This window comes from Hyperoodon ampullatus (genome assembly GCF_949752795.1).
Source record: "Hyperoodon ampullatus genome assembly, chromosome: 13".
Taxonomy (NCBI): Eukaryota; Metazoa; Chordata; class Mammalia; order Artiodactyla; family Ziphiidae; genus Hyperoodon; species Hyperoodon ampullatus.
In genome coordinates this window covers 75288328-75303212 of record NC_136926.1, presented here as the reverse complement: position 1 = coordinate 75303212, position 14885 = coordinate 75288328, and the positions used below count along the sequence as shown (strand labels likewise).

The 14885-nt window shown below is 37.0% G+C and overlaps 1 protein-coding gene and 1 pseudogene across 2 annotated transcripts in view; one reads left to right on the top strand and one right to left on the bottom strand.

Annotated features, from left to right (window-relative positions):
* Positions 1-9641, bottom strand: part of LOC307062488 (glutamate decarboxylase 1-like) — a 95825-nt pseudogene extending 86184 nt beyond the window's left edge. Inside the window, exon 1 of the transcript in view lies at positions 9578-9641. The product of the transcript in view is annotated as a glutamate decarboxylase 1-like (transcript). The remainder of the gene's footprint in view (positions 1-9577) is intronic.
* Positions 9642-10186: 545 nt separating this feature from the next.
* Positions 10187-11185, top strand: MC4R (melanocortin 4 receptor; the record flags this gene model as incomplete). Its single annotated transcript, XM_079717827.1, has 1 exon — positions 10187-11185. The coding sequence occupies one exon, from the start codon at positions 10187-10189 to the stop codon at positions 11183-11185; it is 999 nt and encodes a 332-aa protein (XP_079573953.1).
* Positions 11186-14885: the final 3700 nt, after the last annotated feature.

Genomic DNA, 14885 nt, shown 5'->3' with positions numbered 1-14885 from the left:
AGCTACTCCATGTTCTTTTTTGTGGCCTATGACATGCTGTGGCATCCAAACCCTCTCAGGGATCTGACCTGAAGCATGGAGAGACCTTGACAGTTACCAGTGGGTACTGAACATGCAAAGTTTCCATCAGGTAGTGTTAGGTTCCTGTGGGGTCCAAGGCAGGCTGAAGTGAGGTTATACAGAAGGTAGAGGTGCAGGATTAGAAGTCTGGATAGAAAAAAAAATAGTTGAAAAAGGGGAACATAGAGATAGAAACTATGCAGGGTCTGGAACAGACTGAAGAGGTAACAGCTGGTCTCTAAAACAGCAGTTCAATTCATGATACAGCCTCACAATTAAAGCCCCTTACTTGAGGTAACTTGGGTAAAATTTTTCCTCCTTGCTACCAAACAGCCTGCCTGAGAAACAACGTGGGTGGCAGTAACCAGCCAACACTCGGTCTTTGGTTACCTCACACACAGGACCACAGGAATGGTCATTTCTGACACACCACACCTTGCTACAAAACCAAATTCTGTCACTATTTTTTTCCCTTTCATCCAAGCAAAACTCTAGTTGAAGGGGTATAGGAGCATATTACCTCCTGAACCTAGTAAGAGGTACACAGTCAGACATATACTGAGCTTAAATGGGAGAAGGCACTTCATATATCCTTAAAGTTACTTCTGAAATTTTAATGAAGTAAAGACTTCTGGCCACAAGCAAAAGCAACTTGAATAAAAATTATTCATGAAAGAATTTTCAAGATGTGTTTGTTAGGTATTGCAGGACGTTTTAGGGAGTCTAAAACCTCTCATATACATGAAATGACAAAACTCAGCATTTACAGGCTTTGACTTTATAAAACATTCCATGGGCATTTATAGACATTTTCTTATAACATCACAGTGAGATAATATTTCTGCTTCTCTTCTTTAATAATATTAGATAAACTAAGGTAAACCAAACTTAGTTATTTTGCAAACTCTTATTTTGCAAGTCATTGGAAAAGCTGAGATCCTGATTATAATATTGTACAAAACTATCAACTCTATATCACCAGATGTAATCAAAAGCCGGGAAATAGCACAGACACCTTCAGAGGCATGCTGTATGAGAAAATCCAAAGTTATAGAATCAGAAATGGAGGAATGCTAAGTTTTATGACAGATTTGTTTATCATAATTTTATTTAAGTAGAGGTTGTTCAACTATAATAGCCAAACAGATTGTCGATTAACTAACGGAAATGTTGGGGCAGGAAGTGACAGAAGCGTCTTTCAATTTAAAAGCAATTAAAATTCAGAATCAATTCACAAGCAAATGAAATCTAATTCAAAGATTAAATTTATAAGAAAATTTCTGAGACTATATGCACTACACATGGAAAACTATAACTCTAAATAAATATTTGATTTTTAGAATATTTATTAGTTACGGCTTAATGAAGCAAGGCATTCTCTATCTCCCCACCAAGGCAAGAAAGGTGTTAAATACCCTCCTATTCTTCTCCCACACCCGGATTTTTAAAAATCCATTAAGAAGCAAAAACTAAGTTTCTCAAATGACTCATTGGGATAAAGGCCACATCAAGTTCATTGCAAAGGAGAATTTATCTATAGAGTTTGTAACCCAGTTCTCCATTGATAAAAAAGCAAATGAGCCCATTTGGGTGTAGAAATGTGACCTATGTGTTTCTGGGCCTGAAGTGACTAAATCGTGCCACTCTGAACCATTGCTGTGCTGAAAATAGGAGTTTAATGATACATGAGGTATCACTGAGTGTTTGCAAACAAAGGGAAATTGTTTTCAGTGCCTACACAAATAAGAAATCAAATTTCATAACCAAAGTGTCTTTAAAAACGGCTCCCATTGAATACAGTGTGAAAAAAAAGTGGATTCTGACTAGTATGCAATTTCCAGAAAGACTATAGAGCCATAAAAATCTTAGGTTAAAAAAATATAAAATAAATATACCTAATGCTTATATAGCATTTACTCTGTGCAAGGCAGTAGTCAAAATGCTTTATATATATTAATTCATTTAATTCTTACGGTAAGCTTTGAAGTTATTACTATTATTACTATTACTGTAACTTCAGGGAGAGGAAATTGACACATCCACACACTCAAATATAAAGTTATTATAACAGACCTAATTAGCAGCATGTTACTTTATTTTTTAAATTTATTTTATTTTATTATTATTATTTTTTTGTGGTACGCAGGCCTCTCACTATTGTGGCCTCTCCCGTTGCGGAGCACAGGCTCTGCGCGCACAGGCTCAGCGGCCATGGCTCACGGGCCCAGCCGCTCCGCGGCATGTGGGATCCTCCCGGACCGGGGCACGAACCCGCATCCCCTGCATCGGCAGGCGGACTCTCAAACACTGCGCCACCAGGGAAGCCCTTTATTTTTAAGTGTTATTAGGATTACTGAGAATTTACTGATCTGATAGGAACTGTTTATATTTTTATGTCATATTTTGATCAGTAAAGATACTGTGAACAAAATACATTCCAAAAAGGGTGACACTGACTTCAGTATAAAAGAAACAATTCTGATTTCACTTGACAGCTCTGCTGGATTTGTGCCTGCTGCCCTTTTATCTCCTTTATACTCTTTATTCTTTGATAGTCCAATGACTCTCTCCTGCTTCTCTTTCTACCACTTCTCAGACTCCGTGGCAGCTGTGAAAATATGCCAGGAGACCTCCAACTACAGGGAGCTTAACTGACCATGAGCCCCCGCTATTGCTCTCTGAAGTTCATTGTCACACTTGCTCCACCATCACGCTTCCCACAGGTGCCCCCAGCCGATCACCGTGTGCAGCAGGGCTAACTTCACTGCAGGTCTAGGGCACTTCCATTCTGCCTTCTTCCCTCTCTCCTCACTCAAGGTCAGGCTCGAATTGTGATTTGACAGTTTTCTCAGTTTCTCCTGGCTCACTCCCCATTTTTTCTTTCTCACAGTCTTTTCATCAGTAAAATCATATGCACTTCATCCTATCTTGGTATCTTCTTTCCAGAAGACTTAGACTAACACAGTCTCCTTTGCCTATTCTTTTTCTTACACGTGCCTCCCAGATACATGTGTTCCTCCTGATTCTGTTCATAATTCCCTTTTTTCTTCCATCCGAGTAGAAGCCTACAGCTTTCAGTACAGCCTATATCTACTACAACCAAAATATATGTCTTTATACCGGATTGTTCCTTTGTATTCTATACTCATCTTTGCTAAATAGATATGTCCATTTAGATGTCTCAAAAATACTTCAATTTCAAAATTTTAAAAACTAAATGCATCTTGTCTCTTAAAAGGATTCCTTAATCAGGTATAACAATTATAGTTCAGTGTGGAAAACAGACATTCAGTATATCAAGTAGAAAGGGACTTAATACAGGAAATAGGTGCTTACAAAAATTTTGGAATAGGTGCTGTGGACCTTCAACTATTTTATTTATTCCAATTTTACACCACTTGAGTGCAGTCCACAGATCAGGACATGCTGCTGGTCCTGCTATCCCTGATTCACAGAGGGGGTGACCTGCCACCTGAAGGTGGAGTCACCTGGTGCCAAAGCTGACATCTGGCAGATCCTCAGTCAGCTGCTAGGGCTACAGGAAGGTGACTTCAGTCTCATTTATGCTTTCCAAATCTCTTGAGAAAATATCTAATTGGGAAAAACTAATTCACATACAGAATGCAGGCTGCAAGGAAAATTGGGCAATGTAAATTTTAGCTTTCTGAACTCCAAACTGAAGGAGATTCAAATGGAGACCGAGAGAACCAATCCATGTGTCTGTCTACCAGGTAAATGGCACCAACATCCGCCAATTCACTGGAGCCAAAAAATGGAGGGCGTTCCTTTCTCTTCCTCATTCCATTCATGACTGATTAGTAGTCCCATCTGCAGCAAAACAACTACTGGCTAACCTCAGGTCTTCACAGACTCTTATTTGGGCTACTGTAGTAGTACCTTAGTAATTACTCCTGACCTTTACCCTCCATAATTCCATACTTGCTTTTCCTAAATCTTATCACGTTACTGCTTCAGTACTGAAGCTCTTTATCTTGAAGGTAATTTAATGTGGCCTTCATTCAAGGTTTTTACATGTTGTTATAGAGGCCAAGGATGTAAAGTCCTAGCCCCCTGGTATGACATGCAAAGCCCTAGGTGACCTGTACCTCGCTAACATCTCCAGACTTTTCTGTACCTCTCCTTTGTGTGTTGCAGCCATGCCAAAGTATTCTCTATTTCCCAAATTAATAATATTATTTCACACAATCTGATTTTGCAGAACTGCCTTGAATTCTAGCCCTCTCAACCTCTTTCACCCAGCTATGTCCTATCTTCCTCCAATTCGCATTTTAATAAAACACTTTCAATAAACAAATTAAGACCAGCCCAAGCAGAGATTCTTTCTGTTAATTACTAATTATTAATCACTAGTCACAATATGTAGGAATTATTAGCTTTCAATTAAGTCTCCCATTTAGATTATATCTACACTAAATTTCCTTGGTGGCAGAGCACATGACTTATTTACCTCCATACCTGGAATATAGTAGATGCTCAGTAAAACTATTGGTTAATAGAAGAATTGAAAGAAGAAAGGCAAATTAAGTAGACTGGGAAGGGATTTAAGATAAAGACAGCAAAATCATACAGAGGCTATTACTATAAGCCAAATTAAAATGAAATTTTTACAGAAAATTTTCTAATATTTTGAAATAAATTCATGTGTCATAGTATCAACTTTATAAAGAATAACATTTTAATAATATTTTATTAGAAGTGAAGGTGTTTTAGGTAAAGTTATTATACTATCTTGGTGTTGTCTAATTCTGCAAGATTTGAAAACAAACAAGTGATATATTTAAATTAACACAATAGAGAACAATACTTGTTTTCAATTAAAAATAATTATAAACACAGATTTCAACCAAAAATTGCTTGTAGTCCATATATTATTTAGAGAATGTTTAAATATCTGATAAATATAATCTAAAGAGAAAAATTATTTTTATTTTGTAACAGGGAATAAAATGTTCACATTAAGTACATCATTACCTAATTATTAATAATCTACAAGAATTATTGGCAAATTTTTATCCGTTATTATTTTTATTCATATCCCAAAAATGTTTACAGCTTGCATATATAATTGTCATTATCACCAACACATTGGTGCTGGTCATAGACAGTTTAACATATGTGGCTTTGAAGTAACTAAAACAGCTTTGATTAATGTCTGTATCTTCTATTCCCTAAAATAATAACTTACAAATATATCAATACTGCATATGAATTGTGTATGCATGTTACTGGGATATTCTATATAGAGACAGCAATTATTTAATCTGGAAGACATGAACATCAGCCTGTAGACATAAGAGATGTATTTTTATAAATAAGGATTCTATTTCATGGTGCATATGGTAATCATTAAACACTTTAAAATAAGTAAGAGTTGCGTAGTCAGAATAATTTGTTTTACATGAATATTTCCCAAACTGTATGTTCCAAATCATGTTACCTTTAGTTCTGCTCTAATGTGATATATGTAGTCTAAAAATCAATGTGCTACACAAAATCATGCTACCACAATGACAACTAGGGCTTATGGGGAAAAATGGGGTTAGACACAGAACACTCAGAAACTTCATCAGTGACACATTAAAAAAAAGGACAGGAACCTAACAAAAACAATAGAACAGAATTACGCATGCTTAATAGTTAAAACTACACAAACCAAAAACAAACAAACAAAAAAAACCAACCCTTAACAGTACAGCAAATATGGAACTTTACCTAGAAAAAGACCTGTATGCAGTTTGCTTGAGGAAGTGAGTTTCAGGAGGGTTACAGCTTGTGAGTTAAGATGAAGGAAGTGATAGAGGAAGAAGGATCTGAAATCTCACAAGAAGTTGAAACACCAAATTGTTGTGTGTCGTGACACATGTTGTGGGCTGAGGTGGCTGGTAAATGTTTGATGTGTGTGTGTGTTTTGTCTCTTGTCTCTTGGATCAGCTGGGTGCAGTTTTCCACATTCACCTACATAAAACTACATAAAAACAAACACAATATTTGCATTATGCTCAAAATATTCTCTAATATATCAATCAACTCTGGAACAAATTCTCATTTCAAAACGACTGTTATAGAACTGAGTGTAATAGGTACTTGAAAACTAAAAGTGGGGGAAGATAGGGTCTGTGTTCAGGAAATAAGTAGATTAAGCAATATTGAATTCTTTTCTAGTAAGAAATTTCAGAAAGTTTACCTGCTAATGTAAACTCTGCAACTTCAAGAAGGCAATGAGTTTGCAATGTTTTCCAAAATTCTTTGACCTTTTATTCTGTGGTGGGAATAACATTAACATCTAAAAATAGTATTCTGTGTAGCACAGTTTGATAGATACTTCTCTTTAGCAATGTTTCATATTTATTGTTATAAAATATAAAACAAGGATTATGCTCAGAAGAGAAATATATTATGATCTAACTCATTTTTTTGTATACTCAGAAAAAAGAAATCTGCAATAAATCTTTAAAAATACCATTAATGTGTCTAGCATTGCTGGTTGTATTTCTTCTGGCTTCTACAGAACTAAACTATACCAGACAATTAAAATTCCTCCTTGGAGATGACAAAATGGTATCTTTTCAGCATGAATAACCATATAATCAAGGTTTTAGAAAATCTACACCAAATAATTGAATTTGAGATTTTAAATGTATATGGTTTTCTGGGATTTCAGTGTGATCATAATGCCTGTAAATTAAATCCTATTTTTGGTGAAAACCCAAAGAAAAGAGAGCTTTGTTTTCAAGTACTAATTTTACCTGTTATATAATTATATATAATATGCCTATTAATAATTTTTACAATATAATGATGATTATGCATTCACAAATATAGGGAAAGAGCATTCCAAGCAGAGGGAATAGAGTAAACTCATGAGAAACTCTCTAGTGTGCATGCAATCTTGCATGGAATTTTGATTGCAATAAGGTTTCCATGAAGGAGAATAGTGGGAAGTGAGTTTGGTGGGGAGAGAAAGAGGAGTCAGACACACTGGTAGAAGGTATTTTACAAGTGATTTCATGTAGGGATTTTTGAGAAAGATGAACGAGTCAAAGATATTCTGAATTTTAAGCCTAAGAAAATGGAACAATTATGCCACCAAGAGAAGTAGAGATCACAAAGTCAAGGTTGACTCAGGAAGAAGGTTATACAGAGTTGACTAGCTGATGCTTAAACATTTCAACAGATTTCTTCCCTATTGCTTGCTTATTAGGTAATTCACTACTCATGCAAATCCAAAATGGGAGAAAGGATGTTCATGTAATTTGGGTTTGTAAACAGCTCCATTAAAAAGTTTCAAAGTCAAGGTAATTTACGCTAGCTGCTGTGACAGGTAAACATCAATATTTCAGCAGCTTAACACAGCAATATTTATCACTTGCTTGCATCACAGTTCAATGTAGTTGGTGGGCCAGGGTGTGGAGGGAGTTGGAGATGTGAGCTGTGTTCTGTGCAGTTATTCAGAGACCCAGGCTCCTTCATGACATGGTTCTGACATCTATAACATGAGGCTTCAAAGACATTCTGCCGTCATCCACGAGGAGACCAGAGGGAAAATGTGTAGAATCTCACAAAGGAGATAACAACGCTCTCACCTGTACTGGCATTCCATTAGCTAGAATTTGGTCCCACCCAATTTCAGGGATGGATGGAAGATGTTAATTTAACTCAATGCTCAGGAATAATACTTAACATTGCCTCTGTCGCAAAAGGGAAGAAGATAAAGCCCTTACCTAAATAACTGAAGACTTAAAATTAACTTTGAAATAATAATTTTTTGTTGTCCCTACTGTCAGTAGCCACAAATTATATAGAGCTAAAACCAAAAATAGTCATAGCAAGGAAAAACACTATAGAAAATGTCATAACCTGGAGTTTAAATTTGAAAAGTAACTTTCTCACAATCTTTCAAACTTAGCTTAAGCAAAACATTCAGAAACTCTGATATATAACTAGCATCCACTCATCTGGGCTTGCATAAGTAAAGTTACCAAGGTATCTGTGGGTTTAATTTAGAAAGCCTTGGATTAATGAAGTAGATAAGCTGCCTTAAAAAAAAAAAAACCACACCAAAAAACTGAGTTCAGAATTCTCCACATCTTAGCCAATGCTTGTTATCTTTTCTTTTGTAGATAATAGCCATCCTAACAGGTGTGAGGTGATCCTTCATTGTGGTTTTGATCTGCATTTCCCTGATGATGAGTGTGGTTGAGCACCTTTTTGTGTGGCCATTCCTATGTCTTCTTTGCAGAAATGTCCGTTCAAGCCCTTTGCCTATTTTTAAATCGGGTTATTTAGTTTTTTTGCTATTCAGTTTTTTGTTATTCCGTTCCATATTTTGTATATTAACCCCTTATCAGATAGATGGTTTGCAAATATTTTCTCCCATTTTGCCTAGATTGCCTTTTCACTCTGTTGATTGTTTCCTTTGCTGTTCAGAAGTTTTTTAGTTTGTTGTAATCCCACTTGTCTATTTTGGGTTTTGTTGCCTGTAATTTTGGTGTCAATTCCAAGAAATCACTGCCAAGACCACTGTTAAGGAATTGGTGCCCAATGGCTATAAAGTTTCAGTTATGCAAGATGAACAAGTTCTAGAGATCTGCTGTACGACACAATGCCTATAGTTCATAATATAGTATTGTGCACTTTAAAATATATTACGAGGGTAGATCTCACCTTAAGTGTATTACCACACAAAAAAAGGAAACACAAAAGAATACAAGGAAATTTTTGGAGGTAATGAATATGCTTAGTACCTTGACTGTGATGATGGTATCATGGATATATGCAAATGTCCAAACTCATTAAAATGTATATCTTAAATATGTGCAACTTTTGTATATCAATTATACCTTAATAATTCTTTAAAAAAACCTGAGTATTGCCTAGTTACTGATCTTTTTCTTTCTGAGTTCAGAGTAAACATAGTTTACATTAATACTATATTGTTTTTAAATATCGTGAATGAAAATAAAGCTTTTCTAGCTATGATAAAAGAAATTCTGCTATGGAGAAATATCCGATATTAGTGCATAAGAAATGAACTCCTTCTTGAGGCTTGTGATAAATTGTAACTACCTACCTATTCCTTCCATACACAGCATAGTCTCCTGTATTATTACATATTCTCCCTGTGTTTCAACTATTTTAAATTGAAGCACTACTGCCTTTGTTCTTAATTCAAAGAAATTGAGAGGGTAAATAAATTCAATGTCCTGGCCAAAAAGGCAGTGTATCTATTTCAGGAACACACACACACACACACACACACACACACACACACACACACACACACACACACACACACACACACACACACACACACACACACACACACACACACACACACACACACACACACACACACACACACACACACACACACACACCTCCTTTAAATAGGAATAAACCTGGGTGCCTCAAGATTACTTGTTGTGAATCAAAGAATGTCCTCTGGGAACCAAGCTGTTTTCCTTAAAAACTTGAAAAGGGAAATTCAGTCTCTCACATCCTGCTCGCTTCCCGATTCCACAGGCTTCTGCATCTGAATCAATGTTGCCTGCAGTTTGCATCTCTGGAACATCATCGGTGTCTCACAGACTCCACTGGACTTGGATTGGTCCAGAGGAAGCAGAGAAGGAGCCACTCGGAACATTTTTTTTCCCTTCACACACCATAAAAATCAGCAGCAGCTACTAACAGTCAAAGCAAAGCTTCAGGTTGGGAACTGATACGTCCGAGAGGCAGCTGATGTGAGCATGTGCACACAGATCTGTCTCCCAATAGTACAGCAGCTACTAGGCAAATTATTTTGAAAAGACCTGAATGCATGCGACTCAAGTTAAAGTGGAAGTGAGAACAAAAAAGCAAACAGCAGACTCGACTGAATGAGTATCTTGAAGCCTAAGATTTCAAAATGATGCTGATCAGAGTCGTACCTGAAAGAGACTAAAAACTCCATTTCAAGCTTCGGAGCATGTGACATTTATTCACCATAGGCATGCCAGTTTCAGCCTTATAACTTTCAGACACGTAAAAACGTGGAGAAAATCGCTGACGCTACCTGACCCAGGAGGTTAAGTCAATCCAGAGGGGATCTGAATCCCCTTGGTGCAGGATGAACTCCACCCATCACCATGGAATGCACACTTCTCTCCACTTCTGGAACCACAGCACCTACGGACTGCACAGCAATGCCAGTGAGTCCCTTGCAAAAGGCTACTCGGACGGAGGGTGCTATGAGCAACTTTTTGTCTCTCCTGAGGTGTTTGTGACTCTGGGTGTCATAAGCTTGTTGGAGAATATTCTGGTGATTGTGGCAATAGCCAAGAACAAGAATCTGCATTCACCCATGTACTTTTTCATCTGCAGCCTGGCTGTGGCTGATATGTTGGTGAGCGTTTCCAACGGGTCAGAAACCATTGTCATCACCCTGTTAAACAGCACTGACACGGACGCACAAGGTTTCACAGTGAATATTGACAATGTCATTGACTCGGTGATCTGTAGCTCCTTGCTTGCATCAATTTGCAGCCTGCTTTCGATTGCTGTGGACAGGTACTTTACTATCTTTTATGCCCTCCGGTACCATAACATCATGACAGTTAAGCGGGTCGCGATCATCATCAGTTGTATCTGGGCAGCTTGCACAGTGTCGGGCATTTTGTTCATCATTTACTCAGATAGCAGCGCTGTTATCATCTGCCTCATCACCGTGTTCTTTACCATGCTGGCTCTCATGGCTTCTCTCTATGTCCACATGTTCCTCATGGCCAGACTTCATATTAAGAGGATCGCCGTCCTCCCAGGCACTGGCACCATCCACCAAGGTGCCAACATGAGGGGGGCGATTACCTTGACCATATTGATTGGGGTCTTTGTTGTCTGCTGGGCCCCCTTCTTCCTCCACTTAATATTCTACATCTCTTGTCCCCAGAATCCATACTGTGTGTGCTTCATGTCTCACTTTAACTTGTATCTCATCCTAATCATGTGTAATTCCGTCATTGATCCTCTAATATATGCACTCCGGAGCCAAGAACTGAGGAAAACCTTCAAAGAGATCATCTGTTGCTATCCTCTAGGTGGCCTCTGTGATTTGTCTAGCAGATACTAAGTGGGGCCAGATGAGATGCTAAACACAAACATAAGAGACTTTCTCCTTCTCATACATACAACTTGAACAGTGTGTTTCGGCAACAGTTTTTTCTTCTGTGTAAGGCATCGGTTGAGAAATTCTATTGTATAGTTTAAGTTTATGATTTTTGATGTGAAAAAGTGCTAGATTTGGGCTGTAAAATGTTAATCCATATTACAGGTTGTAGGCACTTTGGATTTATAAAAAAAAAGTCCTTATGAAGAGTTTAACAGTGTTTCTTTCTTGTTATTCACAAGGATTTGACACTTTGCTTGTTTTAGTAACATGGAAATCACAGCTTCGTTAAATATATTCTAATAAATGGTTTCTTATATGACACTATACAACATTGAAGTGTAGAGATTTGATTCTAGCAGTTAGGGGAGAAATATTGAAGAACAGATGCTTAATCATTAAAAAAAAAAAGCTGAAATTTCAAGTAATATAATAAAACTTGCTCATTATGCTTGTGCAGAAGCAGAAATGAAGCTTCTATTGGGAGAAAAACAGTTACTTTTAAAAAAGGGATATTTTTGACTCAGAAAACCATGAGTGTTTCTCAAAGACAGAGAGATTAATTTGCCTAAGCAAAGAGTCTGATATTCCACACAGGCAATTCAGTTTGGGAGAGAAAAACAGCAGCTATGGGGATTAGAGTGGCCTGGGAAAATTAAGTTAACATGGCAAGCTAAACTTCCTGATACCAAACGATTTCCAACCACCACTAATAAAAACAGAGTATAAGGCCGTTCTGCCCCTTTAACCAGGGACCCAGAATCTGCTGAAATGTCCAGAAAAGGTGATGCTCCACTGAGATCCGGCTTCTACTCCCTAAAAAACTACACAATTCATATTGAGTTCTTTCACTTTTCACATGGAGGTGACCTGTTTACTTATTGCTTATTTTTTGAACTGGAGTTTAAATACTCACTATCAAAGATTTTAGCTTTGAAAACTAAATCTATAGCATACGTTTTTTCAGGTAATATTTGTAAAAATCTAAAATAAGGCAACTTTCTGTGCTGGAACATTATGAATAGGGAAAAAGGCACTACCTGAACCCCAGAAAACATCGTAACATAAATTAGCCTTCCACAAGTATATTTTAGAGAGTCAATACTTGCTTTGCTCCAAAATAATCCCATGGATTTGGTTACTGAACAATAAAATCTGTACTTTCCAATTTGTGTGTACTTTAAGAGAGAAAATATATTAGGCTGTGTATTACCAGTAAACTATCCTTTGATTTAATTTATAGTCTCCTCAAATGCTCATGGGCAGGGATAACACGCAAAGGTACTGCTTAATTCAAATATAAGTGTTTACACATTGACAGCAAGTCCTGAGAAACACTTTCAACATTTATGTGGAAACATTACTTTAAAGTACATAATCAGTAAAGTTAAAGCTTACACATGAAAGGTGATACTGAAGCCTGATTCACTGCAATGCCTCTATTCTGAAGTAAAAATAAGTGTGAGGATTTAAACACAGACTAAAATAATGGAACCAAAGCTGTAGCAGGACACAGATGGTGTTTTTGTCCTTGCTATTATTCCTGCTCGTTCTTTCACGTAGTGATTGTGAGGAATCCCAGAGATTGGAAACACAGAAGAGACCTAGTAGCATGCCCCATCTTCTGTGGTGGCTGTCCTTCCAGTCCATTCTATTTCTCTGCCCAGTGTCATTTCAGATGCTGCTTGGTCCATTTAGAACCAGCCCACTTCTCCCACTGAAAGGAAATCAGTCTCCTTCATCCTGACTTTCACACCTCCTCCTGGAGCAGTTTACAGGGATGGGGTGAGTGTTAGTCATGAACCTGTGTGCCCTGCCACCCTCCCCTATGTGCCCAGGGAACAATATTATGCTTCCGTTTCTTTAAGTGCTAAGACTGTGTCTTACTCAGTTTTTCCTGCTCCCCAAATAGTCCTCTATTATGTTACTTCCTGTTTCTCCAGTAAAACCAATATTCTCCCAAAGGGATACATCATTATCACTCAAAGTCCATAGTTTACGTTAGAGCTCATTCCTAGGTGTTGTACATTCTGTGTGTTTTGGAAAATGTATAATGATGACATGTATTACAGTATCACACAGAACAGTTTCACTGCCTGAAAAATCCTCTGTGCTCCACCTATTTGTCCCTCTTTCCTTAACCCCTGGTAACCACTAACTCTTTTACTGTCTCCATAGTTTTGCCTTTTCCAGAATGTCCTATAGTTGGAATCATACAGTATGTAACCTTCTCAGATTGGCTTCTTTCACTTGGTAATATGCATGTAAGATTCCTTCATGTATTTTTATGGCTTGGTAGCTCATTTCTTTATAGTATTGAATAATATTTCACTGTATGGATGTAACACAGTTTATTTATCCATTTGCCTACTGAAGAACATCTTAGTTGCTTCCAAATTTTGGCAATTGTAAATAAAGCTGCTATAAACATTTGTGCGTGGACATAAGTTTCTAATTTATACCAAGGACCAGGAATTAATCTCTAAAAACTTTAGTATAAATACTGTGATGTATGTGTTTATCCTTTAATATTTTAAGGGTGGTTAGTTAGCACTTACAGTATGCTGGTCAGGAGGACACAGTCCAAATGTATCTGATAAGCAGCATCAGGTACCTTTATTGAAATTTTCACCAGAAAGTTCAATGAAATAAAAAATATACTTGAAATGATTTTTCATTGGTGAAATGAGTGATTTTCAAGACCTGTTGTTGACTTGGAAAGCTGTGTAACAATCGCCATCATGAACAAGGTTTGCATCTTGCATTTCTGTCCAGTTGGCATCTGGCCTAACACTTAGACTCTAAGAGCAAAGCTGCAAATAGTCCCCACCTGCTTCAGAAAAAAGTCTTTGTTGCCCAAACTAAATATTTTGAAATTACTAAAACATTTTTAAAGAATTATTTAATAACATGTAAATAAATATCGACTTCTGTTTTATGTTACAAGGAATACACAAAACAGAATATTTAGTATGATACCAACTATCTAAAGAAAGTACCCCCAATCTACTTATGTACCTCCTATATATTACTTTCAATAACTCATGAACAATCAGAGTCGTTATTCTTGGGTGATAGTATTAGGAGCATGTTTACTTTCTCTACTGAGTGTGTTTTATTATGTAAATTTGCTACAATGAACATACTGTAATGTTTTATTTTTTAAAAAGCACACAGACGCAATACAACAGAAAGATGGTTGATGGCAATGTCATTGCCAAATTACCAATGATTTGTGGAGAAAGAGTAAACATACAAGAAGTTAGGTTTGAGCAAGAACAGATCTTAGCTATCATCTCCTCTATCCCTCTAAGACTCAGAGAGACTGTCTAATGTCACACGTGAAATCAGTGGCAGCATCAAAACCTGAGACCCAGTTCCTGACTCCAGATTTCTCTACCACATTTTAAGGGCCTCCTTCTGTACACAAGTACAGGTTTCTCAATCATATAGACCTATAACTGAGTTATGGTTACATCACTGTTTAGCTGTGAGATTTTGCTGTAGTTTTCTCATTGTTAAATGTGCATAACAATACCCGTCTGATAGTAATCTTAAAAGGATAAAAGACAATTATAAGATCAACGACTAAAGTTCAACAAGATAGTGCCCACTACATATAGGTACTCAAAAATGTTAATTATTGGTATTTTTAAGAATACAA